Source organism: Monodon monoceros, unplaced genomic scaffold (assembly GCF_005190385.1).
Source record: "Monodon monoceros isolate NGI ecotype Baffin Bay Population unplaced genomic scaffold, NGI_Narwhal_1 Super_Scaffold_8, whole genome shotgun sequence".
Lineage (NCBI taxonomy): Eukaryota > Metazoa > Chordata > Mammalia > Artiodactyla > Monodontidae > Monodon > Monodon monoceros.
Window position 1 is genome coordinate 42,206,503 of NW_021703785.1, and position 18,483 is coordinate 42,224,985.

Consider the following 18,483-nt stretch of genomic DNA (forward strand, 5'->3'; position numbering starts at 1 on the left):
TACATTAATAGAGTGCTAAAACAACATATACAAGTTTTGAATATTTTTTGCTGTCATATTTAGTAGTGTTACCATACTAAGAACTGCTATTTGGCTTCAGGTTGTTTTGTAAGAAATGTGGCAAGCTGTGTAAGTCAGTTTATTCTGTAATTACAGGGAGGCATCAGTATGCTGTAATTGCCATTCTACAGAAGGCAATTAGTATGGGGTTAGTACCAGATGAACAAGAAAAATAACATTCAGCAAATAAAACATACAGCAAAACCATGTATTTAATAGTGCACTGGTTTTATTGATGGCAGAAGAAAAAATTCTTTCACTTGTAAAAGGTATTTGCTTAATTTATTGTATTTTTTCCCCCATTCTTTATGTGGGTTGAATTTTGCCCCTAAAATCTGTCTTTTAGTTCTCCAAATAATAATATCCACCACGGCTCCATCTTATTCTGAAGGGCAAGTAGGAGGTCTATCAACAGGTTTTGACCAGGATGTTTCAGTCAACAGCTCCTTTCTTCACAAAGACTCTATTTAAAAAGAGAGGAAGAAAGTGAAACTGGACCCTCAAATTGACTTTTCCATACGCAAGATACACTGCTGAAACTTACCTGTAAATGTGAAGTGTTTGTATAAGTATCAATAGATCAGAAATAGAGCAAATTGGACACTGTTAATTCATAAACATACTGATTTGTAAATAAACTGATTTATAATTTCTATAAATCAGTATGTAAACAAAAAGCAAAATATTTTAAATAATTTTTTCTTCTAGAAATTCTTGAAGTACATCTCTGTCACTGTTAGTCCCTCTGTTGCTAGCATGTGCACTTCAGGAATTCGGATTAACTGAGTAGAGTTTAACAGAGGATGACCTAAAAAAGATGCAGTCTGCCAATGCACTTCTACCCCTATTCTACCCACCTCCATTTCCCCTTTGAACACCTTTGAGCTGGTTTAGTCTCACAAGTAATTTACTTGAGTCTGTCGCCTCCCCCTGCCTGCCCCCCACCTTTATCAGATACCACTCTAGTAGAAGCACTCTGGGTGGTGACAACAGAAAAGGCTGAGAGAGGTGGTGAGAGAAGCCTTGTTTGCTTCAGTCCTATTTCAGTCTCATGGATGAAAGAATGGTTGGGCAGGGATGGGTAGCATTCCCACGGCTGCATTCAAACAGCGCAGAAGTCTTCTGAGGTAAACAGTCTCCTGATTAGAAAATAAAGAGCTTTGGGTACTATTATCCTCACACGATGCCTGTCCAGCTGGCATCATGGGGTCCTGTAATAATAGCTATCTTTATGGCAATCACTTCCCTGACCTTGATTTGAAAAATTTTGCAAAAAGATGCTGATCTAGATTGCCAAAAAAAAAAAAAAAAAAAAAAAGCCATTTAAAAATCCATCTTTTACCAGCTACAAATGGTGCTAAAACCTGGACCTTAGAAAATAAACAAAGTCATGGTATTTATATAGTAGTCTATGCTTAGCTATTGGTTTCAAGGTTTCTGGTTAATATGCAAAACTGTGAAGACTACTCTTTACTCTTTCATGAAACAAATAAGAAACTAGAAATAAAATTAAAAGTGAGTCACCATTTATTAAACCACTTTGCATACTTAGCCTTAACCTCCATGGCACTAGGGAGCTTCCTGCTGATGTGTGTGACAAGGTCTTTCTACACAGGTCTGCCATTTCTCTCCTTTTACAGCAGGACACGAGGCTGTAACTCTTTGACTGGACCAGTGCAATAGCTTCTTAGATTCTTTCCCTCCTGGTGTTGTAATCCATCCTACATCCAACAGCAATATTTATTTCTTTTTTTTTAAATTGAGGTATTGTTAATTTACAATGTTGTGTTCGTTTCAAGTGTACAGCAAAGTGCATCAACCATATGTATACATATATCTCCTCTTTTCTGGACTTCCTTCCCATTTAGGTCACCACAGAGCATTGAGTAGAGTTCCCTGTGCTATATAGTAGGTTCTCATTAGTTCTCTATTTTATACCTAGTAGTATATATATGTCATAACAGCAATATTTCTTAAGCTTAATTTTAATCATATAATTCTTATTCAGAAGTTCATGATAGCACCGAACACATCAAACTCTTAACGTGTCTAAAGCCGTACTCTTCTGCCACCACCAATAACTGGTATCTAATTCCTAGGGCTCCAATAATGTCAGAGACCTCTCCAAATGCACATAGTTCTGGTCATTTTCATTGATTAAATAACTATGTATACTTTCTCTATCCATATATGCTCTTATCTCTAAGTTGTCTGTAACAATGATGAGCCCAGGAACTAGAGGTTTTGGGCCCTCTCTCCCCTCAGGGGGTGAATCTGACTTGCCAGCACTCTCTCAGACCTAGGCCTATTTCCCACATTGCCCCTAGAGACCTCCTCCTCCACTGAGCCCTAACTCCCAGCTATCTCTTGCTTTTGCTAAGCACTGATGTTGTCCTTAGTACCAGGCTCAAGCAGAATCTAATTCCCTTTCCACTTTTGGGGAAGTATATGAGTATGTAGGGGTGGGCGGTGGTGGCGATGGTATAGAAGGCTTGTAAAAAACCTTCTTAGGATAATCAAAGAATGTAAATTACACATCAACAACTTTAAATCTTTGATTTAATACATTGATTTAAAAAACACTTACTTCGCAGCTACTATGGGTCATTCATCACCTAGCAAAGTACCCAAAACATAAAGATTATGACTACGAAATTATGTTCTTTAGAAGTGATAAAAGAAAGTGTCTTAAGTGTTTCTTACTATCTTGAATAATTTTAAATAACAAAATCTTACAAAAATTTCAGCATATACTAGAATTCATGCTTATATTTGCTGGAAGTCAAATGGCTGGATACAGTGTATATCTTCTTTTTAAATGTTTAAGTTAAATGGAAACCAGGAATGAGGAAATAAAAACAAAATACACTACCAAATGTAAAATAGACAGCTAGTGGGAAGCACAGGGAGATCAGCTCCGTGCTTTGTGACCACCTAGAGGGGTGGGTGGGATAGGAAGGGTGGGAGGGAGACGCAAGAGGGAGGGGATATGGGGATACATGTATGCATGTGGCTGATTCACTTTGTTGTACAACAGAAACTAACACAGTATCGTGAAGCAATTATACTCCAATAAAGATGTATTAAAAATAATAAAAAAATAAAAGGCCTATGCTAAAAACCTTTCATTTAAAATTATATCTTAAGAAAAAAAAGTAATAAATATATCAACTTAAAAAAAAAGAAAATAATATATTCAGTTGTGTGACAAAAGCAAAAAGTATAATTCTTATTGCTGAACCTCCCATTCAAAGATAGTATATCTAATTCTACTTCATAATTTTTCATAACATATGTTTGAACTAAGTACAAAAATGAATAAATAAGTTTTTTCAACCAAGATCACATGTGTCTTACTAATTAATTTTTAGAGTAAATTTTGCAGTGAGGTTTTTCTAGTGATACCATCATGGGACTGTCCCCCACCAAAATTAATTTTCTTACTGTGAGGATTTCCATGTCAACAGTATAATCCAAAGCAAGCATCTGGGAAAGATGGAAGTTTTAGCTCAGGGAACACAGAGAACCACTTAGATTGTAACGTTTTAGTTGATTAGGAACAATTTGCACTGTACAGTTTGATACGAATAAGCTACAATTACCCCAGGACTATGGTTTATAATTTACTTTTAAGCAGTGTACTCTTTTTCAAAGGAAATTTTTGATGGAACCCTAATGTATAAAACATATGAAAGACACTAAAGAAGAGGCCAGAGGACTGAGAGTTCTACCCATTGGCTACACTCTTACTCACTCCCACCATCTTCTCTCTACTTCTAGCCCTCCCTTCAACAGCCCTAAGGCACCCTTGAAGAGCCCTAGAGTCCTGCATCCACTGTCCTAGAGCAATCAGAGGGTTGAGAACCTTTGGCCTCATTTTAAAACCTGTTTTAAACAATTTAGAAGACCCTGGAAAGCTAACAGGGAATTCTGTTTTCATTTACCTTAAATAAGATTTAATTATAAGCACACTGAGCTTATTTTAAAAGTGGATGTTCAACCGTGCACAATGTAAAGTTGCTGAAGTCCTTGCGTATACTTTGATTCTGCTTTGGTCAATTCTTGCATGCTACAGAAAAATGCCCAAAGTCAAGAAGTGGCTCTTCTGTGATACTGTGGGCAAAAGGTCACGTTTGTTTACTTGACAGCCTTGTATTAAGTGCAAAGAAAAACCAACGATAAGAGGAAAAAGGTGCTATACTGGCTTACTCGGGTAAATCAGAAGTCAAATAGCACCAGGCTTCTGCTCCAGGCACACTATTACATAAGGAGCAAAGGGCTAGAAAATACAGGAAAACATTTCTTCATTTAGGGTGACAGAACTAATTTTTAACCAATGAAAGAGCTTTGGGGAAGCTGCAGGAGATATAAGACTCTGGAACAGTGCTGTCCAGAAATATAATGTGAGACATATGTAATTCTTACTTTTCTAGTAGCCACATTAAAAAGTAAAAATAAACAGGTGAAATTATTGTAATAACTTTTTATTTAACCCAATCTATTAAAATATTATCATTTTGATATATAAATAATAAAAATTATTGAGTTTTTTTTCAAACTAAGTCTGAAATCTGGTATGCATTTTTTATTTATAGCACATCTCAATTCAGGCTAGCTGCATTTCAAGTGCTAAACAGTCTTGGCTGGTTTGAGAGTCACACAGTAGGGGACAAGTACAATGTGGATAACAGCATTATCAGAATGAACAGCTGAAATAAGGAACTAAGGAATTGGGAACAATTTCTTAAAAATTCTCAATAGTCTTGCTACTAAGAAGAGACTAAGAAAAAAGATATAAAGTCTAAAATAGTCTTATGTGATGTATAACAAAAGCTGTAACGGGAAAACTCTAATTATTAAAAAAAAAATATTCAAAAACCCTGGCATAAGGAAAAAATAGAAATGTTACCAAAGATGGTGAAAGTATTTCTTTCTAAAAACATATTAAGAAGTAAGGTCTTTGTTCATCAAAATGAGAATGTCTTAGGTTGGTCCTATAATTTGCTGACTTTGTTATATTTCTCTTCCTTCCTACTGAAGATGATTTGCAGATACCACCTCTCTTTCTGAAACTCTAAGATGAAAGTTTCTGTAATGACAGCATAAGGCCCCAAAATTACATCTCAATAAGCAGTCATGTTGTCTTCATCCAATTCCTGAAGATATATATGAAACATTTCCTCTTTCTTAAAAAGGACTGAAATCAATTAAACAAAAAATAAACTCAATTACCCAGGTTGATAATTATTTAGTCCTTTGTTTTCTTTCATCTTCTTCCTGCTTTCAAACCTATAGTCATTTCACTGATTGTCATCACCTCCAATAGAAAAGAGTAGGTATAGAGAAAAAAGGGGATTAGGGATAGCATTTGCAGGGAAAGGTTTGGAGAAAAAGTAGTTTGTACTATGGTATTATCTTAAATACTTTATAATTGAAAGTAGTTTTAAAACATTAGTTTTCTTCTATTACAGGCAAACCCCAGAGATACTGAGGGCTCAGTTCCAGACCACCACAATAAAGTGAATATCGCAATAAAATAATCACCCTAAGTTTTTGGTTTCCCAGTGCATATAAAAGTTATATTTACACTATACTGTTGTCTATTGAGTGTGCAATAGCATTATGTCTAAAAAGCGATGTACATGTCTTAATTAAAAATACTTTACTGCTAAAAAGTGCTAACCATCATCTGAGCATTCAGTGAGTCATAATCATTTTGCAATAGTAACATCAAAGATCACTGACTACAGATCACCATAACAAATATAATAATAATAAGTTTGAAATATTGTGAGGATTACCAAAATGTGACACAGAGACAGAAAAGTGAGCAAATGCTGTTAGAAAAATGGCACTGATAGAATTGCTTGATGCTGGGTTGCCAGAAACTTCCAATTTGTAAAAAATGCAGTATCTGTGAAGTGCAATACAATGAAGCACAATAAAATGAGGTAGGTCTATATGTTATTATGCAATATTATATATATATAATATTTATATATTATTATATATAATAATATATTATATATAACTGGACTTATATATTTAACATGATAGTATCTTTCTTTACATGGAAAGCTCCTCACAATGTCAACTTTACCTTCTCACATTAGGTCCGAGCCCGGGGAGGTTGGTAGAACTGCTGGGTTGGCCGAGTGGATCGTCTTGGCTGGCCATCACCTCCTCTACGGAATTCAAGAGTTTGGTCATAGGTGGCTTCTTCTTCCTATTTGCAAAGAGTAGTGATTTAACATGTTCAAAACAGTTCCAAGTTTCCTACATTAAATACATTTTATGGTCCCCATTTTGATATACCCTCTTAGAAGCTGCCCTGGGATTCACATCTGTCAACTTTTATAATAGTAGGCGGCAGGGGAAAGAAAAAAAAAGGCAAGGACATTGTTAAAACTCTTTTGGTCCTTGTTAATAGAAGGATGAAATTTATAGTAGTAACATTAGAATCAAATTTAATTCTAGAAAAGGAAATTATTTCCACATAATATTATGGTTATCTCCTCAAATGACTTGACACAATGTGGTGAAAACACAGAAAAGCGAGCAATGTAATACAAGTTTAATTGAATATTTGGGCTTCTAAATATTTCCAGGTATTTATCATGGAAAGGGGTTTTAGTAAGATATGGAAAAGGGATTGAGGAGCCAGAGAATGTTCACCAGCTGTTTGTCCTCATCTGATGAAATCTCCAACATCGTTAAGAACCTTACATCTAGAGACAGGAAAAAAATAATGGATTGGAATGAGGAGAGAAATACAATTTACATATAAAGAAAGCTTCATGCAAGACACAGCAATCGCCACAGTAAGACGCAAACTGTTTTCTTCTCATATTCTTTCTTACTAAGGGGGTAGAACCAGCAACTCAAGGAATGGCATGGATAAATTAGTATAAGCAGAATAAACAGCAGAAACAGTATAGTTAATTACAATATTTGAAAAGGACTTAGAAGCAACAGAAATGTAGCCAAAAGCCACACTGGTTTCTTACTGAGTGCTGCCACCCTGTTATTTTAGTGTTTTAAATTAATGCAGCTGTGAAGTATGTTCCCTTCATAGAGAGAAAAAAATTGGCTCTCATTTTTGTTTATGAAAGAAACCGTATCTATTTCAAAAGCAGAGTTTAAATTCCAGCTGAATTATCAGAGCACAATAATTTGCATGATTTAGGAAATTTATCCTATTTCTTCCTCTTCCTCCTTAATCGTTGAATCTTCTGTCCCAAAAGATTGCTTTCCTTTGACCCTAAAAGCAAATGGAGTTATATGAAAGACTGAGTTCTATTCTTTAATTTTTACAGATCAACTATCGCAATTTTACTTGATGCAAGTAGAAAGATGCTATGATAATTTGATGAAATCCTATTATTTAGAAATGATATTTAATATTTGGCACGAACATATCACTCATTAATAGGCATTCTCCACAGTATTCTTAAGAACCATTATCTCCATTTTATATAAAGGACACTGAAGTCCAGGAAAGCTTTGTGACTTTGCCCTAATACTTCGAAGATAAATCTGAGTTTTGATTCAGACACTGATATTTAAATCCTTAAGTCTCAGTCTGCATGTAAAAGAAATAAACTAATTACCCAAAATTAATGATCACCCTTAAGGGGCCATCATCACCTAAATAAGAGAATAGAGAAATCTGACAAAATATCTGTCATAACTCAATAACAACATTTTAGAGACAAACTTCCAGATTAGTTCTCCTCTCTCTATGCCCCTTTCATTAATAATCAATCTCAAAATGGTTAGAAGTATCAGATATTATGTCTATAATTTAGTAAAGCAATCAAGATGCAGGAAGAAAAATTAAAGTGCTCAGGAAAGAAGAGAAATATTTTTTTATTAATATGGTCACTGCTCTGAATGATTATTGTCAAATCTTATAGCTAAATTTGAAAAGAAACTATTTATTTTTATGACATATGACATTTGCAACTGTGCATATTAAGTGAGAAGGATAAAAATATGTTTGCTGCTGTAGAAGGTGAAGTAATTATTCTAGGAATTAGAATGGAATATTATTATTCTCCACACCCAGCTGCAAAACTGGTTAGAGGACATCTAAAAACCTATATACTTTATCAATAAAATATAGTATTAAAGGTAGGACACTACATTTACTGAGTGAGTGACCTGGATTTATATAATAAATATGACATTGCTATTTGAAAAACTATCTCTACTGTTTAAAAGAATCTCAGACTATACTAGCCATAACCGATTAAATGGTTCTATAGAGATGACCAACCATGAGATTTCTTTCACATTATTTGATGTCTTCACAATTATTTTATACAAAATGGAAGCAAAAAATAAAAATAATTCTGACAGCTTGGTTTTCAGTTGTCAAGGGCACAATCTTCCTCTTTTAACTTTGAAATATTCTTCCCACAGAGTAGTCGGGGGCAAACCTGGTTACCCACAAAAATCACTTCATACAGTTTAGAGCTAGTAATTTTTAGCACTGAATGAGCACCTCTTTCCATATAACACGCAGCTCAATTTAACAGATCAGTTTATTTGGAGTCATCTTTGAATGAAATTTATACCTTTATCTTCTTCCCTTAGTTTCACTATTCTGTAACAGTTTTAGAGCTAAAAAAATTTTTTAATTTCACAGTTCATGAATATTTAAAAAAAATCTGACAGTATTTTGAGCTGGCACAGCCCTGGAAGGCTATCTGGTCTGTCCCCTTAGATTTGACAGATGAGGAATCTCTAAACCCAGAGAGGTGATTTTCCCAAGTCACAGAGCTCACTAGAGGAAGAGTCCAGACCAGGGCCATTTTGTTTCTAACTCAGACAAGGTTCTTTAAAAGATTGGTGATAACGTTCATAAAAATGGAGCTGACCAATGCCATCTTCACCAAAGCTTTTGAGATTCAGAACCATTTTATTGGGACTCAGATTTTTGCTCACCATGCTATCAGGTTTACCTGGTTTTAAAATACTAAATAAATAATATTCAAAATGCACCCTCTTTTATGCCAATATTTAGTAGTTTATTACTCCTTTTAATGAAAAGATACATATGCAATAATCATTGTGACACCAAACATGAATGAAGTGATATGTTGAAAGGAAAAAAAAGAGTCACAGCACCAATGCAAAAAGGAGATACACAACTTCACCTATAAAACACATTTGATGGGTCACAACTACACCTTTCCTGCGTATCATTTTTAGCCTCTCGTTAGCACAAACTACATCTTGAGTGAGAATACAGACAAATACATTATTTCCTCATTTATAAATGAGCTGTTGGAAAAGCTCATTGTAAATCAGTTACTTCGAACCTGGAACATACTTCAGTAGGAGGTATGAAACACATTTAAATACAGGTCAGGTTCTCTGTTCCACAAATAAAGGTGATGTGCAGATAAGCATATAAACCACCACTCTAAAGAAGGTGGTGGATCTGGTGGTTCTCAACTGGGAGTGATTTCCCTACCCCACAGTGGGGAGGCGGGAGAGGTAGCCAATGTCTGGAGACATTTTTGGTTATTACAAGTTGAAGGAGTAGGTGGGGGGAGTTGTTACTACATCCAGTAGGTAGAGGCCAAGGATGCTCTCTAGGCAAATGGACGAGGAGGAAACTTCCTATTCCTAAGTGCCAGGACAGCCTGGAAAATAATTCTGAAATTCAGGAAGTTTGGGTTTGCCACCCTTTCCCTTTTCCTTTTTGGATATTTCTTCTGCCTCTGTCTCTAATGCCTAAAAGCTGCGTTTATGGAACTTCTGTGGGGAGGTCTCTATTCGCTGACAATACTATGTTTTCCTCTGCTTCAGCAACATGTTCATGCTTACTTAACTTACTGAATTGCCTTATCTTACATTACCATTTCTTCAGCATTTTTGCACAGTCATGACTTTGTAAGGAGAAAACGATTATTGATTACTGGTGGGAGTAGGGAACAGGGATGGCAATTCTCTTCACAAAAAACTTGGAAAAACTTACTGATATTGTCACCTCTAATAGCTACTTTGTGTGAAATTTAATAACAATTTTTCTAGTCAGTTCCTTTTAACAATTTGCACAGTAGTCACAAAAACACAAGCCAGCATACAAAATGTATACAACGTACCCTCAACAATAATCCTTGAACTCTGAATATTTTGAACACTGAAATCTTAATGAGTACATATCTCCTTGAGTGATTCACATATGAACTACTTATGAATTTCCAGACCACCTTTGACTGTCTGGTTAACTTGTGTAGTCAGTTTATAGAAATAGCAACTAATTTTAATATAAAACCTAAGCAAACAATAATTTTAAAGACAAACCTGCTTTCCCAAAACATCATGTAATAAAGGCAAAATAGGGACAGTAAAAAGATCATTGGTTGCCAAGGGTTGGGGGGATGGAGGGATGAATACGCAAAACACAGTAAGATTTTTAGGGCTGTGAAACTATCCTGTATGATACTATTATGGTAGATACATGTCCCAATACATTTGTCCAAACCCAATGTACACCATGAGTGAACCCTAATGTAAACTATGGGCTCTGGAAAATAATGATGAGTTAATGTAGGTCTATCAATTGTAACATATGTACAACTGATAGATGGTGGGGGATGTTGATGAACGGGAGAGGCTTTGCATGTGTGGGGGCGAAGAGTATGTGGGAAATCCCGTACCCCTCTCAGTTTTGCTGTGAATCTAAAACTCCTCTATAAAATAAAGTCTAAAACAAAAAAAAACAGGCTGTAAAGTAGGCCACATCAGTGGGATACTTTGCGCCTCATATATTGCTGATGTGGTAGATATTTGATGAAATATTTGTTGACCTGCCTTATTAAAATGGCACATCTTGATCCATTCAGATTCTTCCTGTGGTTATCCGTAACTAAAATATGAGAATTAAATTTCTTTCACCCTTGGGATGCCATCAGCATTAATTAATGTATGAAAACCACTTTGAAGATTATTGAGCTCTCTGAATTGGCTCTAGGTTGTATATAATTTTGATTATACCTTGGATATTCATAACATTTCCTCTTGGTTTCCACTGGAAAACTCTGACCTTTGATTTTACTTTTTAGTCCAAGTAATGAAATAAAGTACCTCTGCCCCATTCAAAAACAAAAACAAAAATTCATGTAATGGATTCCAATAGTAGAACTTAAAATATTTTAAGTAATCTATTTTAGGTCAATTATACTAATATTCTATTATATTAGAGCAACTGAAAATTGGAGAGTAATAAAGTAATTGAAGATTATGGATACCAGCTGTGCCTACAGGAGTCAAGTATTATGATTAACACTGAACCTTAGTTTACCAATTATTCTTGTTTAAAAATATATTCCAATTCCATATTTACAACTCCACCCCAAAATAAACTGGGTCTGTCTGTGATAGCCTGGAATCACAGACTACAAAACAGATAGTTTCTGTAAAGAACAGTTAGTCCAAAAAACTAAGAAGCTATAATTTGCTCAGGTAATTAGTACCATAACCTGAATTAGTAGGTCTTCTGATTCATCGTCCTGTCTGCCCTTCACACTATGCTTCCAAGTAATGAGGACAAGAAATACAGACACAGTGAATGCCAGAATTGGAAGAGGATTTGGGGATAATCTAATTGAGCAAATTTAAAATTTAAAAATCATCATTATCATCATCTATTTTGGGGGTAAATGTGACACTCTTCTTTCAAATGAAATTTTATACAGAATTCCAATATAAAATAGATGGGCTCAGGTTACAGTGGGTGTTTTTACATGTGTATGTGAGCAGTATCCCCTTGGCTTTCTCTTCTTTAGTTCTTCCAAGTTCTGTAACCCCTAAAGCACAAAAACTAAAACCCAACCTGGTTCAACCTCTGCTGTACACTAGGAACCAGCTAGGTTGAGTGGCTTGATTAATATAAGAAAATGAGCTGCTGAAAGAACAGGAATGGGAACATAGGCCCCTGACTCAGTTCAGAGACCGTTGTCTTTGCGTTTTATCACAGGGAAAATCTAAACCCTGCCTTTGACGTCTATGAATTAAATTTCTCATTTGACAATACAAACTCACCTTCTATACCTAAATGGGGAAAAATAAAAATCTCAGTCTTCATTAAACATAAGCAAAATAAGCAAATTTTATGCTAATAAACTAATTTATCTGTTTTTGAAACTTTGAGTGAAATAAGATACCATTTTAGAATAAAGTGTAATGCAGAATTATAATCCCTCTTTCCCTCAGAGCAGCTCTAAGATAATCTGTTTAATATACCACGTCTGGTAATAATTTATTTTAACCAAATATTTTGTGGCAGAAAAAAACCCCACACTGCTACAAGTAAAAGAATGAAATTAGAACACTCCCTAACACCATACACAAAAATAAACTCAAAATGGATTAGAGACCTAAATGTAAGACCAGAAACTATAAAACTCTTAGAGGAAAACATAGGAAGAACAGTCTTTGACATAAATCACAGCAAGATCTTTTTGATCCACCTCCTAGAGTAATGGAAATAAAAACAAAAATAAACAAATGGGACCTAATGAAACTTAAACGCTTTTGCAAAGCAAAGGAAACTATAAACAAGACGAAAAGACAACCCTCAGAATGGGAGAAAATATTTGCAAAGGAATCAATGGGCAAAGGATTAATCTCTAAAATATATAAACAGCTCATGCAGCTCAATATTAAAAAAACAAACAACCCAATCAAAAAATCAGCAGGAGCCCTAAATAGACATTTCTCCAAAGAAGACATACAGATGGCCAAGAGGCACATGAAAAGCTGCTCAACATCACTAATTACTAGAGAAATGCAAATCAAAACTACAATGAGCTATCACCTCACACCAGTTAGAATGGGCGTCATCAGAAAATCTACAAACAACAAATGCTGGAGAGGGTGTGGAGAAAAGGGAACCCTCTTGCACTGTTGGTGGGAATGTAAATTGATACAGCCACTATGGAGAACAGTATGGAGGTTCCTGAAAAAACTAAAAATAGAATTACCATATGACCCAGCAACTCCACTACTGGGCATATATACCCAGAGAAAACCATAATTCAAAAAGACACATGCACCCCAATGTTCATTGCAGCACTATTTACAACAGCCAGGTCATGGAAGCAGCCTAAATGCCCATCGACAGACGAACGGATAAAGAAGATGTGGTACATATACACAATGGAATATTACTCAGCCATAAAAAGGAATGAAATTGGGTCATTTGTAGAGACGTGGATGGATCTAGTGACTGTCATATAGAGTGAAGTAAGTCACAAAGAAAAAAACAAATATCGTACATTAACGCATATACGTGGAACCTAGAGAAATGGTACAGATCAACCGGTTTACAGGGCAGAAACAGAGACACAGATGTAGAGAACAAACGTATGGACACCAAGGGGGGCAGTGGCGGGGGTAGTGGTGGTGGTGTGATGAATTAGGAGAGTGGGATTGACATATATACAGTAATATGTATAAAATGGATAACTAATAAGAACCTGCTGTATAAAAAAATAAAATTTAATTTAAAAAAACACACCGATTCAAGACAAGAAACAAAATCGGATTCAAAATCTAATTACTAAGCAACTGGTCCAAAATGCATGGCTGAGAATATGTTTTTTTTTTTCTTCCTTTCACTGCCATTTTAATAGAAAAAGAATATAAACTTTTATATTACAAAATATATTTCATATTTTTTTCAATAGAAACTTAAAAAACACTAACTTTATAAAATAAATGGATGTTTAAAAGCAAATTCCAGATGGTACTGCATCAATGTGGGGAAAAAGTGTATTAGGGTACAAATACCCATTTGACTATGGGTACAAAGTATCAGTGAATACAGAGAAGGAATTCCAAGTGAATAGTGTTCTGACCGCTGTGATCTTTTGATCTCTATACCACCTCACTTATGATTCAGAGGCTGATCTGCAGATCAGTTCCCCCAAATAAGCAGTGATTGCCTTCAATCTATTATTAAAGTTTTGTTCTATTTCCACTTGCCCTCCAGGCCCAGCCAAGGACGCCACCTGGTCGATATTAGCATTTCTTGGAAGAAAATAAATGATATTATTAGTGATCTTCTGGGAAAGTCTGAAAAATTTCTAAGCCATCAGGAGACATCATGGTGCTGATGTCGAAGATCTCGGCGGTGGTGTAGTGTGGTCCTCCCCAAGGAGGGCTGAGAAACACGACATCAGCCTTTAAACGAGAAGCCAGCTGCAGGAAATCTCCAGAGATGAACTCAATCTTGTCCGCTACCCCATAAATTTCTGCATTACTGTGAGCGAGATCTATCTTAACAGGATCAATATCAATGGTGATCACTCTCTTTCCTGTTAAGGCAAACTGAATGGTGTTTCCTCCAACTCCACAAAATGCGTCGACTACGGTGTCACACTGGAAGGACGGGCTGACCCTACCAGCAATGTGCTCAGCGATGTCGGGTGTAACTGAAAACCAGCCCTCTCTGTCTAATCTAATCCCATCGTCAAAGGGAGAGAAGAGCCTGTATCTCTGGGCCTAGTACTTTGCCAGCTCGGGCACAGCAGTGATCTCAGGAGGCAGACCAATTCCCTTTCTTTTCTTGCTCTTCTTCTTCTTTTTATTTTCAGCTTCGGTTTCTACCTGAAGACGGTCTGGTGCAGCCTGGGTGGGGCAGTCACCCTCATCTGTCACTGCTGCTTCTGTGCTGTCCCTGTCAGTTTTCTCTGTTCCCACTTCCCCAGCTGGAGACATGGCACGACGCTTTCCAGGTTCTTGCTCACTCGTCTCCGGTGGGTCATCCCCTTTTTCAACAGACACTTCTTGTTCCTCTGAACCACTGCTTGTGCAAGTATCTTGCACGTTGTTATGAGAAACTGACTCCTGCAATGCTTCCTCATCCATTGATTCATTACCCATTTTAGGAATTTTTCTACCTTACTCAAAGTTTTGCTTTTCTTGAAAAAAGTTTTTCCTGGCTCTTCAGTGAAGATGTGTTTGTTTTTCATATTGATTTGTCTTCTCATGTCCAAGTACTTTGACTTGTACTTCACATTCTTGTGTGGATACCTGACCCGCCGGTGACTGAAATTTGAAATTCCACCATATTTTTGTCCTGAGCCATGCTTGAATCCTGCAAGGGAACCGTCGACATCAAAGTCTGAATCTGGGTTTTCATCGATGTCCAGTTCGTGGCTCCTCTTGAATTTGCTTGTCTGTTCAGGTGGATCTTTGCCATTCTCATCTCCATCAGTGCCGATGAGGTGTGGTCTGTCTTTGATTGTGTTTGCTTCTGATGACTCTTGTGAATCCTGAGCTGGTTGGCTTGTGCTTCTGTTCCCAGACAAGGTGCTTTCCTTGTTCCTCCATTACATGGTTCACTTTGGCCCTAAGCAAGGCATTCTCTTCTGCTGTCCATCACAACTCACAGAGGGATCTAATTGGCTCTGTTCTACATTCTCTGAATTCAGACTTATATTACTAAGTCCATCAAGAATTTCATTATGATCTTTATCACTTGAACTAGAGCTTTCACTATCCATTGATGAAGATGGAGAAGAAAGTTCATCTGCTTTCGTGCGATTTTCGTCTTTCTTGTTGTCAACTACTGTTTTAGACACACAAGTATCTGTATCACAGCTTTGTGAAGCATCAAAAGTCCAACCCTGGCTTCCCAATACTGAAACTGTTCCAAATAATACCAATACAGCTGGCTATAGTGCTGCTCCCATTCCGCCTTTGTATTAGGGATGTTCCAGGGTTCTGAGGACGGCGTCTGACCTGCATGCTTTTCTTGCCAGCTTTGCCACAGCAGTTCCCCCTGGTATTCCTTCCAGTACTTCTCCCAGAGCTCTGTAATTTCCAGCTGTGGAGATAATGTATTTTCAGCAGGAAGATTCTCACCTTCAATGTCTTTTTCGGTTCGAAGTTTATACCTTCTGGTGTTCTCATTCTCAGATGAAGATGGATCATCTGAAGCCAAAACGTCATCTTCCTCACATTCTTGTCTCCAAGATTCTCTCTTAATTTCATCTAAGTACTCCTTTTGATGTTTTTTCTCTTTTTTAACTTTGTTTCTAGTATTCATAGATACCTCAAAATTCTTATGTGCAGAAACCCTACCAAACTGAAGTGGCAGTCCCATACTTCTCATGAGTTCAGCCTCAGAATCAAGTTCACTTTCATCTGGGCCTACGTCTTTGCTGTCACGGGACTCTGCAGTGCCCTGGGAACAACCACCTTCTTCATCTTCTGTAGCTTGCTCTCCTGCACTGTTGCCATCGTCTTTAACGTAGTAGCCTTTTAATCCCAAACTGCACAATTTCCGATCTTCCACAAACGCCCTGGAGCAGAGGCAGAGGATGCAGGAGCCCTCCCGCAGGTCTTCAAGGAAGAGACACATCTCCACCCCGGAGCTCCACTTCTCGCAGTACGTCGTAGCGCCGCAAAGGAGGCGGCCACGCGGCAAACGGCGCCGGAAGGCCTCCCAGCCGCTGTTCCGCTGCTGGGGACCAAGGGGAGGACTGGAGGCGCGCCTGGCTGCCAGGGAGGAACGGCAATATAATGTTTCAGGAGAACTCTGAGACACTTCACTGTGTTCTGATATTCTCTTTTTATTAAAGAGGATATTCTCTAAAGTTACATAAGAATTAGGTAAGGATTATTGATGATTCTATCAGATATTAGGAAATCATCTGAATCCCTACCTCAAGGGTTTTATTCTGTACTCCGCCAACTAAAGCACTACCTAAATAAGACAACTAAACTTTAACATGGAAGAAAACTGGATGTTTCAATGACAGTTAAAGCAAATACAGTACTATCCACCATTGTCTTTCCTCTAACATCGTTAAGATCTTCTACTATTTAATACAAAGTAAACAAGCTATTTTTGGCAGCTTAGACACTCAAGAAAATGCAACTCAACATCAAAAGGCTGCATCCATATTTCAACTAGGAGAATATAATACAAAAAAGAGACTAGAAAACGTCACCCTTTTCAAACTTCAAATAATAAAAGTACTGATACTCTTCCATTCAAAAACACACCCAACTTCCTTTAAAACTTGGAATAGAAAAAAGGGGAATGATTATTCTACTATGTGCCTGGCATTTTATCTCATTTAATCCTTGCAACAATGCTTTGAATTACTTAATCTCATCCTTCTACAGATGAACAAGCTAAGGCTCAGAGTAACTTATCCAAAGTTATGTAAGTGGCCATGCTTCAATAAGACCCCTGGGCTGTCCACTCCAAAGTTCTTTTCATGGCATCACATAGTGTATATTTTACATTTCTTGCTTCAGACAGTTTTGCTTATTTTTTTCTAATAGCTGGCTAAAGATTAATTTTAAATAAGTAGATGGCTTCTGCCCTGAGGCTAGTACAAACAACATTTTATGGTCAGCATCTTTGTTGAAATGCCTTAGTGAAGTCCAAAGAATGAATATATGATTTGTAAAAATGTGTACCTCTCTCCAACTCATTTCCTCTTTTAAAGCTAAAGGTTAAATAGATTCCAAAGCTTGTCCAGAAGTCAGGGTAGGAAGCATATTTCTGCTCCAAAAGATGCCAATCTACTCAGATTTCCTTGAGAGATACCTTATCATGGCATTGGTATTTAAGACCTCAGTCTGTTAGGTCAGATCTGAGTCTGAGTTTAGACTCCACCACTTCCTACATGTGTTACTCAACTTCTCTACGTCTCAGTTTTCTCACACAGACAGCAGTAATCAACTCATAGGTTTACAAGGAGCATTACATGAGATAATACCCAAAAAGAGTTTAGCAAATAAGCCATATATGTTGTCTATTATTCTGAATTAAGTAATTCTTTGACAGTAATATATACATGCTCACTTCAATTAAACTATCAAGGCTCACAGATTTTGCTAAAAATCAGGTTTGCTGTAAGAATATTCCTCAAATTGCTTTGGTCAGATAAGGAAAGTGGAAAAGCCACTGAAGAAAATGAAAGAGCCAATGCAAGGAGAAAGACTCTTGTCACCTGCTTGCCTTTTATTTCTTCAGAAATTTTAAAAACATCTACACACAAAAACTAATAATTTCACATTATAAATCATTCCATTGTTACCACTGTTTTTGTTTCTTTTAGGAAGAGGTCTTCTTTTTTAATTATAGAGAAAAAGGGCAAATAAAACAAAGAAAAGGAGAAAATTAGCAAAGACACATTACTGAAAATGATTAATCAAAAGTTAAAGATATTATTTGCCTAAAATATGAATATTTTAAGAAAAAGCTAAAAATAAACGTGATTAACCTCTTTGAACATCTTGCCTTAATACCAAGACCATACCCTTAAAATTTTATCAAATGCCATAAAAAAACAGAAACACTATTTAAACAGCAGAGGTATAGCAATGATGATTAATAATGAAAAATGCTTATCTATGCCTGTTGATATGTTTTCAGGTGATTGC

The 18,483-nt window shown here is 36.5% G+C and overlaps 1 protein-coding gene and 1 pseudogene across 2 annotated transcripts in view; both read right to left on the reverse strand.

Moving 5' to 3' along the window:
* Window positions 1-284: 284 nt before the first annotated feature.
* The window catches only part of TDRD3 (tudor domain containing 3), a 196,720-nt gene continuing 178,521 nt past the window's right edge, over window positions 285-18,483 (reverse strand). For both annotated transcript variants that reach the window (XM_029210057.1, XM_029210058.1), the window contains 2 exons: window positions 6,161-6,286; window positions 285-523 (listed from right to left, as the gene is read on the reverse strand). In XM_029210057.1, coding sequence (XP_029065890.1) covers window positions 6,170-6,286 — 117 coding nt within the window. In that variant the 3' untranslated portion in view covers window positions 285-523; window positions 6,161-6,169. The remainder of the gene's footprint in view (window positions 524-6,160; window positions 6,287-18,483) is intronic.
* LOC114888134 lies at window positions 13,560-16,767 on the reverse strand (annotated as a pseudogene).